The sequence below is a fragment of the Pangasianodon hypophthalmus genome, chromosome 18 (assembly GCF_027358585.1).
Source record: "Pangasianodon hypophthalmus isolate fPanHyp1 chromosome 18, fPanHyp1.pri, whole genome shotgun sequence".
NCBI lineage: Eukaryota > Metazoa > Chordata > Actinopteri > Siluriformes > Pangasiidae > Pangasianodon > Pangasianodon hypophthalmus.
This window is the reverse complement of record NC_069727.1, coordinates 5,566,567-5,581,202: the sequence shown is the minus strand read 5'-3', so window position 1 is coordinate 5,581,202 and position 14,636 is coordinate 5,566,567. Positions and strand designations below refer to the sequence as shown.

The 14,636-nt window shown below is 40.9% G+C and overlaps 1 protein-coding gene across 1 annotated transcript; it reads left to right on the top strand.

The window, feature by feature from the left end:
* The first annotated feature begins 967 nt into the window (after positions 1-967).
* Positions 968-13,122, top strand: LOC113532141 (patatin-like phospholipase domain-containing protein 2). The gene is made up of 9 exons (XM_026923327.3): positions 968-1,275; positions 3,207-3,439; positions 3,715-3,780; positions 4,435-4,644; positions 5,028-5,088; positions 5,560-5,739; positions 5,948-6,080; positions 11,479-11,580; positions 12,489-13,122. Exons 1-9 carry the CDS (start codon positions 1,089-1,091, stop codon positions 12,658-12,660), a joined length of 1,344 nt encoding a protein of 447 aa, XP_026779128.3. The 5' UTR covers positions 968-1,088; the 3' UTR covers positions 12,661-13,122.
* Positions 13,123-14,636: the final 1,514 nt, after the last annotated feature.

Sequence of the window (14,636 nt, the reverse complement as noted above, 5' to 3'; positions counted from 1 at the left end):
GACAAGGACATTGTTATTACTAGCACAGTCGCAATAATAAGAGGAAAAATTTCAGTAACCTCAAACATAAGGGGTAACAGTCAGGTTTTGCTCTGAAAAACAAAAGCGCAAGAGTTTCTTTTCCCACCATTTTCCAGCAACGTTCAAGATCATATTAATAACAAATCCAACATAAAAGTAGTGGAGACGTTGGTGCAAATGTTGGCCTGCAATATAACTATATGAAGCTAAGTTCCAGCAGAGACTCTGCTCAGCTAGTTAGTGATCTGTGAGATGATGAGTGTTGAGATGGTGTTGACGGTGGCAGTAGCATGAAAGTTGAAGCTTTGGAAGCTGATCTGTTTGAGCCGAGTGTACAGACGAGGAGGTGAGAGAGCTGCACAGACTAAAGGACTAAAGCGCCGCTGCATCGCTCTCTTTAAGTAGATCCCACTGCACCACTATCCACAGGTACCTGAACAACATTGTGGGCATGTAGAAAACCTGAATGTGAACTGATTACAGAATATTCCACCAACTGCACCACTGAAGATCACATATTGATACAATTTTTGTCACTCAGGGTGAATTTTTAATTTGAAAAAAAGGAGGCTCTCTCTAATGGCAGCACTCTTCTCACATCAACATAAGTCCAGTGCAAAAATGATTATGTTTATATGAAACAGTGAACATTTAGGTGTTTTCCTTAATTGCTCTAACACACCTGATCCAACTAATCAGCTAATTAGCAACTCTTCCTGAGTTGTTAGAGCCTAGAAAACCCAAAAAATGTTCAGGACAGGGGGTTCTCCAGGATCATACGTGCTCTGAGGTGACAAACCACTGTAGCAAAAATAAACGCCCCCTACAGCATAAGAGAGCTTTCATGCCCGGTAGTTGCCCGGTAGAGTGGTGGGGCAGGGGTAGGGCGGGGGCGGGGCAGGGGTGCTGGGGGTGTGGTAATGTAATAGGCGGAGAAAGGGGCGGATCATTGACAAGGACAGAAAGAAAAACACAGTGAGCAAGAGTTTCACCGGTGAGTGAAGGCATGACTGGTGCAAACCACCGGCGTTATTAAGAAGCACGAAGTAGACTCTTAATCTGCGGGTATGTTGGACCTGAGTGTGGGGTGGAACCTGTCGTTCGCCGGTTGCGGGTTTTTAGGGATTTATCAGCTCGGTGTTTCCAGCTGCCTCCTGGAGCGCGCGCCTTACCTCGTCCACCGAGCCAACAAGATCTACGGAGCTTCAGCTGGAGCTCTCAATGCAGCTGTGCTCACCAGCGGAACATGCCTAGGTATACACACACACACACACACACACACACTTTGAAACGCCACAAACTTCACTTCTTTTTTTGTGTGTCCATTTGTATCTGCATCCCAAGCAACAGTATTTTTATTTTTATTATACATTAATTTTCAAATGTAGTGCATGTGTTTTTATTTTTCATATGTGATTTTTCCCCCTGAATTTAATTTTTCACATATTTCTCACGTTGTGCATTGCCCCCACATTTTTTTAATTTATTTGTTTGTTTATTATAAAAGCATAACATGCATGTTCACATGTGCATAACATGTATGTTGTGTTTTTATTTTTCTCCATGTGATTATTTTTCTACACGTGATTCATTTATTTCATATGTTAATATTTTCCTCATTTTTAAATTTACTGTCATGTTAATTTTTCACATGTAGTGCATGTGGATTTATTTTTCCACATGTGATTTTTTTCCCAGATTCGTTTATTTTCACTTGATTTTCTTTCTTTATTTTTCATTTATTTTTATGGTCATTTTTCACATGTGATGTTTCCCTTATGAATCATTTCTGTCCATATGTGATTTTCTCCCTGGTTTTTAATTATGTTTGTTTTTCACATGTAGTGCATGTTAGTTTTCAGGAGTGATTTTTCCCCCCCACATGATTCCTCTATCATCACATTTTAATTTTTATTGCAACCTAGCATGTCTGACTGAATAAAAAAAAATAGAGGCATTACTTTAGTGCCATTTTTAATGATTTTGTCTTTTCATGTGTGTTTGTACATCTTGTTTGCCGCAAGCAGTGATATGATGGAATAGTTAGAATGACAGAGATTGCTGATTAACCTCAGTCTTGTCTCAGTTACCTTCTAAAACTGATTTTCCTTTTAGTCAGTGTTAACCATACAGTAAAACCATAACCATACAGTAAAAACATGCGAAGAGTAAACTACAGGCTACACAAAGCGACAGATATACAGTAGACAAAACCCATGTGTGTGTCTTTGGATGCTGTACGTATAAAATATGTATTAACAAAACATACAGATGTAGATTTAGACGCCTAATGAAGAAGAAACTTTAAGACTCTAAACGGAAATTATCCTCTTCTGCAGGACAGCAGATAGTGGGATTATAAATCATTACAGTATACAGGTTTAGAAAAGTAAAGATAAACAGAACTAATAAAAGTCCTGGGATGAACACAGGACAGTCTTTATGATTACAGCAGGTACACAGTATCCAGCTGTGTCAAGAGTCACTGAAGTTATCCACTGAAGCAAGAGTGAGACTTTGATGTGAAAGTAAAGGGTATATAGTATTTTATAGTATCTAATAATGACAGCTGCGATGCTGTTCTCTGATCTCAGTGCGCTCTGATAACATGCTTGCCAAACTGAACGGAGGACTATATAATAGCTAGTTAATTGTGTACAGCACACTTTAATTCAGTCTAAACAGTTGGTTGCTTTTTTTAGATTACTTAAATGAATCTGTCATCATGTCCAGACTTACATTCTTTACTACACACCTTTCACATTAGGGGTGAGAGATATGACAAAAATATCATATCACAATTCTCAAAAACATATTACATTTTACATCTTACTGAATAATATGCATTAAGGTCAATAAGTGAATAAAAAGCTAAGACTTTAAAGGGATCTGTCAGATAACAAACTTTGTTAAAATGAGAGATTGTTGCGTGAGATGGGTTAACACATTTTTGAATGGTTAAATACATGTTTTCTTATATTGAATGGTTAAAAAAATTAAAATTAAATTTTTAAGAGCTAAATGGCACTCCAATTATGGAGTCTCCACATACCTTACTTTCCTTATCTGCAGTTTATCCTCATGGGTAGTTTATTCTTGCGGGTAGTTTGTTATTGTTGGTAGTTTATCCTTCTGTGTAGTTTATGCATGTGGGTAGTTTATCACTGTGTGTTTTCCTGTTGCAGAAAAATGTTGCATAATAGTGATCGAGGTTGCTAAGGAGGCCCGGAAGCGCAACCTTGGCCCTCTGCATCCCACCTTCAACCTACTCAAAGTGCTGCGCTCGTGCCTGCAGCGAGACCTGCCTGAAGATGCACACACACTCGTCAGCGGCAGGCTGTGTGTGTCTCTCACACGCGTCAGTGACGGGAAGAACGTGCTGGTCTCGGACTTCAGCTCCAAAGATGAGCTCATTCAGGTGAGGAAGCCTTGACTGTGGAGACAGAGAGTTTTCACTGTGATCATTTATATTCTCATTATCAGAGTAAACAAACATAAATGAAATATACAACTATTAATGCTATTTCTAGATTTTTATGCTCATTTAAAACATGAAATGCTCTTGTATTGCCAGATAATTTTTCCTTTTCTTTTCTTTTTTTTTTAGAAATACTTAGTTGAAGAGCAAAAGAGCATAAAAAGTCGATACTGAAGTATATTTGAATGAGTCATCACTTTTTCTCTTATTCCCAGGCACTTATCTGTAGCTGTTTCATCCCTGTTTATTGTGGTCTGTTCCCTCCCACCTTCCGTGGAGTCGTAAGTGTCAATGGTTGTAGCGAAACAAATTTTAAACCAAAAGTAATGCATGTCATGTTGCAAATGATTGCTTACAGTGCTATTACACTCAGTTACTCCATGAGGATTTATGTTCTTGATATGAGAGCTTACTGTATTGGAGAAATGAGACACTAGGGCTCATATATCAGACCACATTACCACATTTCATACTTTCACACACTAGTAGCATTTTGGGTTTAGGAGGCAGATAAGCCATATTGTTTAGTTTGGATAGTTACCATTTTTATACAGGATTTGAAGACTTTCTTGGACTGCAATATGTTTCTCTTATGGAAGTATTTTAATTACAAGTGAAGTTCTTACTATTTTATCATCTGGTTAAAAGACACTGATTGTCTAAAAACAACTGCTATTCAGTGATATTTATTAATTTATCATGTAATAAACAAAATATAAATATATCAACATAATTTATACCCTCCTTTAGCCGTTTTTGGAGACATGTGTGTAAAACTGGCTTCTTAACTCCCTGTTGTGATCTTTCCATAAAGCCAAGGCAGGATTAAAGTTAAAAAAAAAAGTTGAAAAATAAAGTTAACATAAACATTCCTACATGGTTTTGGGGAAATGCATTTATGTTTAGCTCTCTTTCCTTTTTCTCTGTCTACACAGAGGTATGTTGATGGTGCGATGAGTGATAATCTCCCCCAGTCGGAGCTGAAGAACACCATCTCCATCTCACCATTCTCTGGAGAAAGTGACATTTGCCCCAAGGACAATTCGAGCAGCTTGCATGAACTGCGTTTCACCAACACTAGCATTCAGGTCACTTGGGGAAACATGAGCAGGCTCAGCAAAGTTCTTTTCCCTCCTGAGCCTAAGGTAAGAGTGCCACAAGAGTGATCCTCCTCCTCCTCATTCTCCTCTTCCTCCTCCACTCCATTCATCCCTTCACTGTACACCTTCCAGCATGTGCAAAGTATCCCAGTTACATAAGCGGGAGTTAAAATCTGCATGCTTATGAGGGTCTCAGTGTATGAGTAATGCAACTGCTCATGTTTATGTTTATAACAGAAAACATTTGTAAAAAAATTTTCCCAGAAAAAGTTTTCCAAAACAACAGATGCAGAGAAAAATATGTTCAAATTCTTTATAGATTATTCTGTATAAGGTATTCCACAAAGAATAGCTTACAAAAAGAAAAAATGTATAATGATAATAGTAATATCTGTGCACTGTGCACTCTGTTGTATCTCTTATTACAGGTAATGGCGGAGCTATGTCAGCATGGGTATAAAGATGCTCTGCGATTCCTCAAGGACAACAGTGAGTCATTTCCTAAAAATGGAAATACATATAAATTGCTTACATGTAAATACATCTACATTTTTAGTGTGGAAATATTGTGTGTATTATTTTTAGTGTATATTGTTTAAAATTGTATATTGTGTGTGAAAAAGCTGTCCATTAGAGACTAATAATGAATTATTACCTAGTTGCTAAGTAAGGAATAAAATACCTTACTCCTTAAATAAAAGTCACCATAAGATTATCAATGATTATACATTTTCCCTTGTTAATAGCATATTTTTAAAATTTGTTCATTTAGATTATGTAGTGTCCAACTACTGTCAGAGCTGCAGTTATAGAAAATTAAAAACACCTTCTGACCAATCACATTCGTGAATTCAACAGTGCTGTGGTATAACAAGGAATGAAAGATAGACTAGGACAGTGTAGTAGGAAAAATTAAAACAAACTTTTGCTTTAACACTGATAATATGATGTTATCCTCAGATCTGTTGCAAGCTGAATGTCCGAAAGTAGATCTAGCCTTGACGCGGGACACGCCCACCTGCTGCTGTGTCACTGAGTCGACACGAGAGTGGATGCTGCGAAGATTCCGCCTCCTGGGGGAGCACCACTGGTGGTTGGAGGAGCAGCGTGTCAATTACCTGCCCACACCCATTAAGAAAGGTGATAAATGCTACAGCTAGCTTTGTAACTCGATTTTTATTTGTAAAAGTTAAGTTAATTTTGTTGTATTATGTCATGCTGTGCATGAATCTTCATGTAAAATTAAAGTTTCTTTTAATATCCTCAGAAGGAAATAAGTACTCAGGACTAAAGTTGTTTAAGTTAGTTATTAGGTGTGAGAATGAATGTGGCTAAATGTGTGTTGCAGTGTTCTGTGAGGCGTGTAAAGAGAAGCATGGCCTAATGGCTCAGATCACTGGTCTGTTGCCGGTACGTGTGGCTTCCTACATGCTGATGCCCTACACGCTGCCAGTAGAGTCGGCTTACTCAGCAGTCCAGAGGTCTGTACCACTACTGTTAACCTCAGACAAACCTCAGGCAAACTTTACACAGAAATGCAGTACAGTACTGTACTGCGCTTCCTTTCCACTCACTCACCATGGTCTACACTTTGCACTCAATTCACGGCACTCATTTTTAATAGCCACGCTCGCTGATACAGAAACTCGTTGCTAGCAGCAACCACCATAAGCAGAGTTGAATAAAATGTTCCATGATGCCCCTAATTGATGAACACTAAGTAGGTTATTCATTTCAATATCTGTTTCAGTATACCAAAAAATATGTAACTCTGTCTGAAAAAACCATGCTACTGATTGTAAGGTTGTTAGTTCAAATCTCAGCATCACCACTTTTGGATCCTTGAGCAAGAACCCTTATCCTTCAACTGCTCAATATCCTGCCTCAGATGTAAGTAATTGTAAATGTATAAACAACTATGGTCGTAACCTATTGCTCGGTACAATAGTTCCTATGATTCTTCCACAGTGAACTCAGGGTGATTGTTTAGAAAATTGAGACAAATATACAGTATAACATATAATATAGAACAAATGCAATAAGTATATTTACACGGGTCCCTGGAGAACTAGTGATTAGTCCACATCACTCTCACCGCTGTGACCTGGGTTCAATTCCTGACCAGGGAACCGACCCCAGGCACTGGGGGTTGCATGCAACAGTGTGCTCTCAGTGCCAGTCCCAAACCCAGATAAAATTGGGGAGGGTTGCATCAGGAGGGGCACCCAGCGCAAAAACTGTGCCAAATCAAATACGTGGACCAATGATCCGCGGTGGTGACCCCAAACGGGAGCAGCTGAAAGAAGACATAATAAATATATTTCCAGCAGGTTTATCCTAATAAAATCAGCTGTAAATTCTGTTTAAGAAATGGTTGATAATCTTACCTGGTACCTGGAAATACTACTGTATTAACTGGGACATACAACCCCACATTTAAATAACCCATTATTGAATTATAAGCTATAAAGTTCATGTGTAGTTATACAAAGTATGTGTTTGCCACAGTGGTAGCAGTGTAGTGTACCTAATGTAGGAAAATGTAGGCTAGCCTCATTCTAATGAATACTAGATTTAAGCTGAATGGCAGATAGCCCGGTACTTCCTATCCTAGTACTTCTAGGTAAATCCTAAGGTATCAAATAATGACTAATACACCCTTAAACACCAACATCATACACTACATGCTCACTGTATGGAATTCATTCCAAAGTGCAGAAGCTTAATTTTGGAGAGAAATAACATAATGTGTTAATATTGTCATCTCAGCACTGAATGGTGGATCAAATCTACATACACTATATGGCCAAAAGTGTGTGGACACCTGACTATCACACCTATATGTGCTCACACCTGACTGTGCAGAGCTTTCGCTTGCTGAGTGGGCTAGCTAATGAATTTATGATCTGTCCACCCCTGTATTAAAAATAGATTCATTGAAAACCTACATCATGCCTCTTTGGTCTTTATTGTAGTGCATTAGTCCTTGTAGAACCCCGGTGTGTGAGGGTGTGGAGGAAGACTCAAGAGACAGGTGGAACCTTAACTGAGCTCCTGGCTCACGTTTATTCAGACCGTGCTTTTCAGCGCACTTCCAAAACTTAACAGGAAACACAAACAGACACAAATAAGTAGACTGTTTACTGACTGGTAATCAGACACAGGTGAGAATCATCACACATTACCTGCCAGTTTGACCTGCCTCCTCTCCATCCACAGCTGTCGTGTAACCACACCCCCCCACCACATACCCCCACATCCGGCCTGCAGCTGACTCCCCCCCCAGGCAGGAGAGGTAATCTGCCACCACCATCTGTGCCTCCGGCCTGTGTACCACCTTCAATTTGAATGGTTGAAGTGCCAGATACCAACTAGGCATCCTTCATGCGGTGGAGCCACTGGAGCAGGGCATGATCAGAGCAGAGGGTGAAAAGGCACCCCAGTAGGAAGTCCCAGAGGGTGAGGACCACCCACTTGATGGCCACACACTCTTCCTCAATCATGCTTTACTTGGTCTCCCTTACCGAGAGTTTCCAGCTGATGTACAGCACGGGACGCTCCTCCCCCTCCACCACTTGGGACAAAATGGCCCACAGCCCTCTGTCCGACACATCAGTCTGTAGAACAAAAGAGAGAGAAAAGTCAGGTGAATGTAACAATGGGCCCCCACACAAAACCACTTTTACCTGGCCATAAGCCTGCTTGCACGGCTCCATCCACTGGACTGGATCTGGTACCCCCTTTTTAGAGAGGTCAGTCAGCAGGCTGGTGATGTCTGAAAAATTAGGTTCCTCCAGGTGTGGTTGTACGCAGTCACCCATACCAGTTGCATGAACAAAAGAAAAATGTGGTTCAGCATGAGCTCAAGGCTATGCTTGACATGGGGGTAATCGAGGAGTAATGTGGTGTTCTGTGAGGTCGGTCCAACCAGGTGGAGGCAAAAGCACACTGGAAAATTCCTCCTGCAACCTAGCAACCTGCAATCCCTCCTCCCAATTTTCTCTAATGACATCTAAGCCACCATGAGGTTTGTGCTCGTACAATAATTTGAATGGGGAAAACCCTGGGGAGGCTTGCAGGACCTCTCGTACTGCAAATAACAGGGGCACGAGCCACTTAACCCAATTATTCACATCATTGTGAATGAACTTACGAATCATATTTTCAAGCGTTCGACTAAAGCATTCAACCAATCCATCCATCTGTGGTTGGTAAATACTGGTGCAAATCGATTTAATCCCCAACAATTCCTAAAGCTCGCATATTGTCTGTGACATAAATGTAGTGCCCTGGTCAGTCTTTTGGGATCCCAACTGAGGAGATAACATGGAAGAGTGCCTCCGCACCACTACACGTTGTGCAGAGGCACTGCTTCCAGATATCGTGTTACGTAATCAACCAGGACTAACATAAAGCAATATCTTCGCGTGCACCTTTCTAATGGCCCAACAAGGTCCGTGGCAATTCTTTTAAAGGGGATCTTGACTAATGGTAATGGGCGCAATGGCGCTTTTGGGGTGGCCGGTGGATTCACCAGCTGATATTTGCAACATGCCGCACACCACTTGCGAGCATGGCCACGAATGCCCGGCCAATAAAAATGAGCCATTAGACAGTTTACTGTCTTATCCCACCCCAAATGCCCAGCCATGGGATTATGATGAGCCCCATGGAACAGAAGTTCCCTATGGCTTTTTGGGACCAACAACTGGGTCATCTCTTCCTTAGTTTGAGTGTCCTGTGTCACTCGGTATAACTTATCCTTGATAATTGAAAAGTATGGGTGGGTGAGTGCAACATTAGGCTGAACTTGCTGACCATTGATTACTCTCACTTGGTCGAAGGCGTGCTTCAGGGTCTCGTCTTATGATTGCTCCAAGGTGAAATCTGCGAGGGGAATACCTGCAAAAAGAGGAAGGGGTGGAGTCCTTCTCATCCTCTCTGTCCCCCTAACGTGGAGCTGACATCAAATGCCCAGACAACACCTTCCCAGCCAACGCTGTGCACATTCCAGACTGTGCCTCGCTACTGCAGGACCCAACCACAAACATTTCCCTCATGAATGCCTGAAATCCTGGCCAGCTTGTCCCAAGAATTAGTGGGTGAGTGAGGCGAGGACTAACGGCTGCCTCCTCTCTATACTTTTGCACCTGGAATTTAATACTGACTAGCACCAGAGGATATTCGTGAACATCCCTGTGCACACACCTCACCTTCACCAGTTGTGCATTCCCCAATGCCCTGCATTGAATCAGGCTTTGATGGATGGTGGTCTGGTTACACCCTGAGTCCACCAAGGCCTAATGTGTACTCCCTTGTATACTAACTGACATGTATGTTTCTGCTTGATCAGAGGAGACCTGCAGCGCATCAGGGATCCAGATCAGTATTCCCGTTTCCATGAAGGAACACTGATCCTGGAAATGTCTGGCTTTCCTGCCGCATCTGCAGACCTCCCCAGGCTTTGCCCCGGTTCTGGTGGGCACAGAAGTTTCTACCTGTGTAGAGAGAGTGGAAGTTAGAGGAGACATCAGAGATGAAGGGCAGGGGGTAGGAACAACAGGGAAGAAACTGAAAGACCCCGGTTTTGGGGTCCCTTCACCTTTGTTCCGGGGAGGTGGAACCGGGGGAGTAGTAGGAGAAAGACAGAGGGAGAGCATGAGGTAAAAAAGGAGATGCCTGTTCCAGGAACCTCCAACAAGTGATCCTGACCAGCTGCACAACTTCGTCCAGGGATATGGGCTGGTGGCACTGGACCCACTCCGCCGTTCCCATCGGGAGACGAGCAACAAACTGCTCCATTACCACCAGCTCAATGATCCTTTCTGTGTCCCGCTCCTCTGCCATCAACCACCAGTGACAGGAGTCCTTCAGCTGCTGTGCGTAGGTGAAGGGGCAGCCAATCTCGGAGAGCTGCAGCAACTGGAAGCATCGGCAGTGCTCCTCAGGTATCCAACTGACGTGCTGCAGAACCACCCCCTTGATGCTGGAATACTCCAGATGTGTCCGCAGCAGCAGATGCTGGGTGATGAGCTGGGCTTCCCCTGGTAGCAAGGGGTGGAGTTGCAAAGCCCATTCCTCCTCCTGCCATCCCCACACAGCTGCCGCAAGGTTGTAGAACTCCAGAAAGGCCTCCAGATCATCTGTGGAGGCCGTCTTCATGAGTGACATGTGTGGCATGGTGGTAGGGGACACAGCTGGGGATGTACTGGGTTGCAGCAGCTTCTTAAGTGCCTGCTGGCTCTCAGCCTGCTCTTGTGCGAGGGCTTCAAAGTGCAGCTGCTGCTCATGGCACAGGTCGAGGAGCACTTGATGTTGGGTTTAGTGGAGGGTGGCAAGGACTGTGATGATCTCAGCTAGAGAGGAGGTTTCCATGGTGGAGTTGAAGTCTACCTCAATCCCGGGTTTCGGCACCACTGTAGAACGCCGGTGTTTGAGGTTGTGGAGGAAGACTTGAGAGACAGGTGGAACCTTAACAGAGCTCCGGGCTCATGTTTATTCAGACTGCGCTTTTCACTTTCAAAACACAACAAAAAACACTTGCAGCTTTCACTCTGTCAGGTTCAAGTTCACGGTTCTTGGTCTGTGTACATGTGTGTCACGGGTTACAGGAGTCACTGAAAACAAACAGACAAAAATAAGTAGCCTGCTGGTAATCAGATACAGGTGAGACTCATCACACGTTACCTGCTGGTCCAACCCGCCTCCTCTCTGTTCACAGCTGACGCTTGATCACAGCCCCACCACCACAGTCCTGCACTGGTGGATTATTGTGTTTCTAATTATAAGGGATTGTTATTTTTGTTTAATTTGTTATTTTTTTTCTATAATGACTCTGGTTTGTATACTTTGTTTTATGTTTTTTGTGCTTTTTTAAAGGTTTGTGGAATGGATTCCAGAGGTGCCTGATGACACACGCTGGCTTTTTGAGATGGCAGGAAGTGTTTATAAACAGGCCTGGAAAGGAGAATCCTCAAAAGGGTAGGTAAAAAGACAGAACTCCATTTTTTGTTTGAATATGGGAATGCATGTATCATTTTTCACACTCACTTTAATAGTAATGTTGTACTGTGTACAAGAGCTTCAAGAAGGTGGGTGATGCTTGTGTTGTTTTCCTGTAGTGACGTCACAAAGATGCCTTGTTTAGGAATTGTTTTAAGAATGGGTCCAGTTTATCGGTGTACAGAAAGGAGTATTATTTAAAGCTTGAAAAAATGTGATAGTAAGAATTCCTTTATTTGACATGGCTTACATATTTCTTTTTGGTCTTTACTGGTTTAAATTTTCCACACACTGTACTGTCTTCGAAACTAGTTTCACGCCGTACACAGGCTTATGTTTTTAACCACTAGAGACCTCTAGTGGACATGTGAAGCATCAAGAAATAATCCATTTTCAGGACATGTGGCTGGAAAGCTTCAAAGCATCACAAAGCTTTGTCTCATCACTGCTTAAAATGTTCTTAAGGGAAAACTCCACCATGAAACACATTAAATATAGTTATATTGAAATATTTGTGATGTGTTTAGAAAATGGTAAGTGTTGGTAGAGGCTGTATTTTCCTTATTCCTGTGAGTAGTTGCCGGTATATGCCACTCTGATGTCACAGAGGGACATTATCACTAGTGCAGTTACAATGGTGTTTAATAGGAGAAAAAATTTCAGCATAAGGGATTATGCTCGGGTTTTGCTGTAAGCTCCTAAAAACAAAAGTGCAAGAGCTTTTTTTCTTCACTCACCATTTTGCAGAGATGTTCAACATCATATTAATGAGAAATCCAGTGTAGAAGTAGTAGAGACTTTGGTGCAAAGGCTGGACTCAAATTTGAGCATCTTCATCTTGTTTTGATCCTAAATATATTTGTGTTGTGTGTTTGTGTCTTTTACAGTGGCTTTCCATTGCGGCGGTGTGTAAGTGGACCACTCTCAGTGGACGTGCAGCCACATGACATGGAGCACAATAGACACGCCACTTTTTCTGTTGCTGATTTGCGTGATTACAGCTGGGATTACTCAGAAAGCCCTGAGGACCCCGACAGTCCGTGCACGTCTCCTGAATAGATCAGCATGTTTGTTGGCTCACAGGACAATTCCGAGAGCTGAATACAGCAAGACATGGACACAAATGGAAGTCTAAAAATATTGGTGTTTCACATGAGTTTTGCCTTAATTCCACTTTTTCTATTCACCATCTCTAACCAATAACAACAAAATTTCCCAACTGCTCTTTAAACTAGAGTTCATCAAAAAGTCCTGTAAAATAATTAACAAATGTTAACAGAATGGTAGCATTTGTGGGAAAAAAAAGTCACATGATGTAATGGTGAAGGTAGTTTTTTGTTTTTGTTTTAAATAATGATGGCTGTGACATTTGTACATGCACCTCAAAAGAGAAAACAAACAACCAATTTTACCAACAGAAATAAAATAATGGGTAAAATTTGTTGTCCAAATAAATAATTGGTTTCTGTGAAATCTAATTATAATAATGTGAATAAATATAATATACAGTCAACCCCAGAATGATTGGTACCCTTCATGAAAATAAGCAAAAAGTAATATATGATATGATAATATATGACTTAAATATGCAACTGTGTGGTTTTTTCACCAATTTTGCAACTTTTTATTATGACCCTGACTGTGCTGAATGATAGAGTAAATCCCTTATCAATACCTAGTAGACTTAAAGGAAACCTCCACTCTGGAGGTTTATTACTTATAACAAATTAGTTAGTTGGTTGATGCTGTATTTTTGTTATTCCTGTGAGATGCTAGTGGTTGTGTCATGCACTGATGTGACAAGAACATTGTTATAATTTGCTAGCACAGTCACAGTGGAATTTAATAGGAGGAAAAATTACAATAACCTCAAATATAAGGGATCACAGTCAGGTTTTGCTCCTAAGAGTTTCTTTTCCCACCATTTTCCAGCAATGTTCAACATCATATTATTAACCATGTTTTTTTTTTATTAGTTTTTAATGATATTACGATGTGAGCACACCATTGGTGAATATATACTATATACACATACATGTACATATAGGTGTATGCAAACATACAAACATTGCTTGTAAATAACAAAGGTAAAATAAAATTTAAATGTAGAATAATAACTACTGTACTCATACACAAGAAATTAACAAAAAAAAGGAAAAAACCCAACACTTGTGCAAGTGATCAAGGCTATCCAACCCCAGGGCTGCAGAGGGAGTGACACTGTGTATGGAAGGGGAATTGCATGGATGAAGTGTTACAGAATTAGAGCTTTAAGCTCAAACGTAATCATCTTCCAACAGCCCGTCCATGTCTACATATGAAATAAAAGATATAAACAGATTCCAAAACTTTTGAAATTTAGAATATTGGCCTTTAGAAATAAATGTTAATTTTTTCATAGATAAGCGTAGAGACATATTCTTTAACCACTGTGTAATAGAGGGTTTTTCTGATCATTTCTAATATAAAGTTGTAAGACATTTTGCTTCAAGAATACATATATTAATTAGCTTATGAGATATTAGTACTGTTTCTAATGATTATATTGTCTGGGAATACACCCAAGATCAAAATCTCTGGGTTTAAAGGTAAGTCTATAGATACCATATGAGATATTATATGGACAACCTGCTTCCAGAACTCTGCTAGTTTAGCACATGCCCACATGCAATGCAGGAGTGTACCTTATGAAGTAGAGCATTTATTGCATGTATCTGGGATATTATCATTAAACCTATTTAGTTTAACAGGGGTAATATATATCTCATGTTCTGATTTTTTTTTTTTTTTTTTTGAGTCAGATACTAGCATATTATCTATGTCATATTAGGGAAAAATCCAACATAAAAGTAGTGGAGACGTTGGCCTGCAATACAACTCTATGAAACTCTATGAAGTTCCAGCAGAGACTTTGCTCAGCTAGTTAGTGTGTCATCTGTGAGATGATGAGTGTTGAGATGGTGTTGAAGGTGGCACTAGCATGAAAGTTGAAGCTTTGGAAGCTGATCTGTTTGAGCCGAGTGTACAGACGAGGA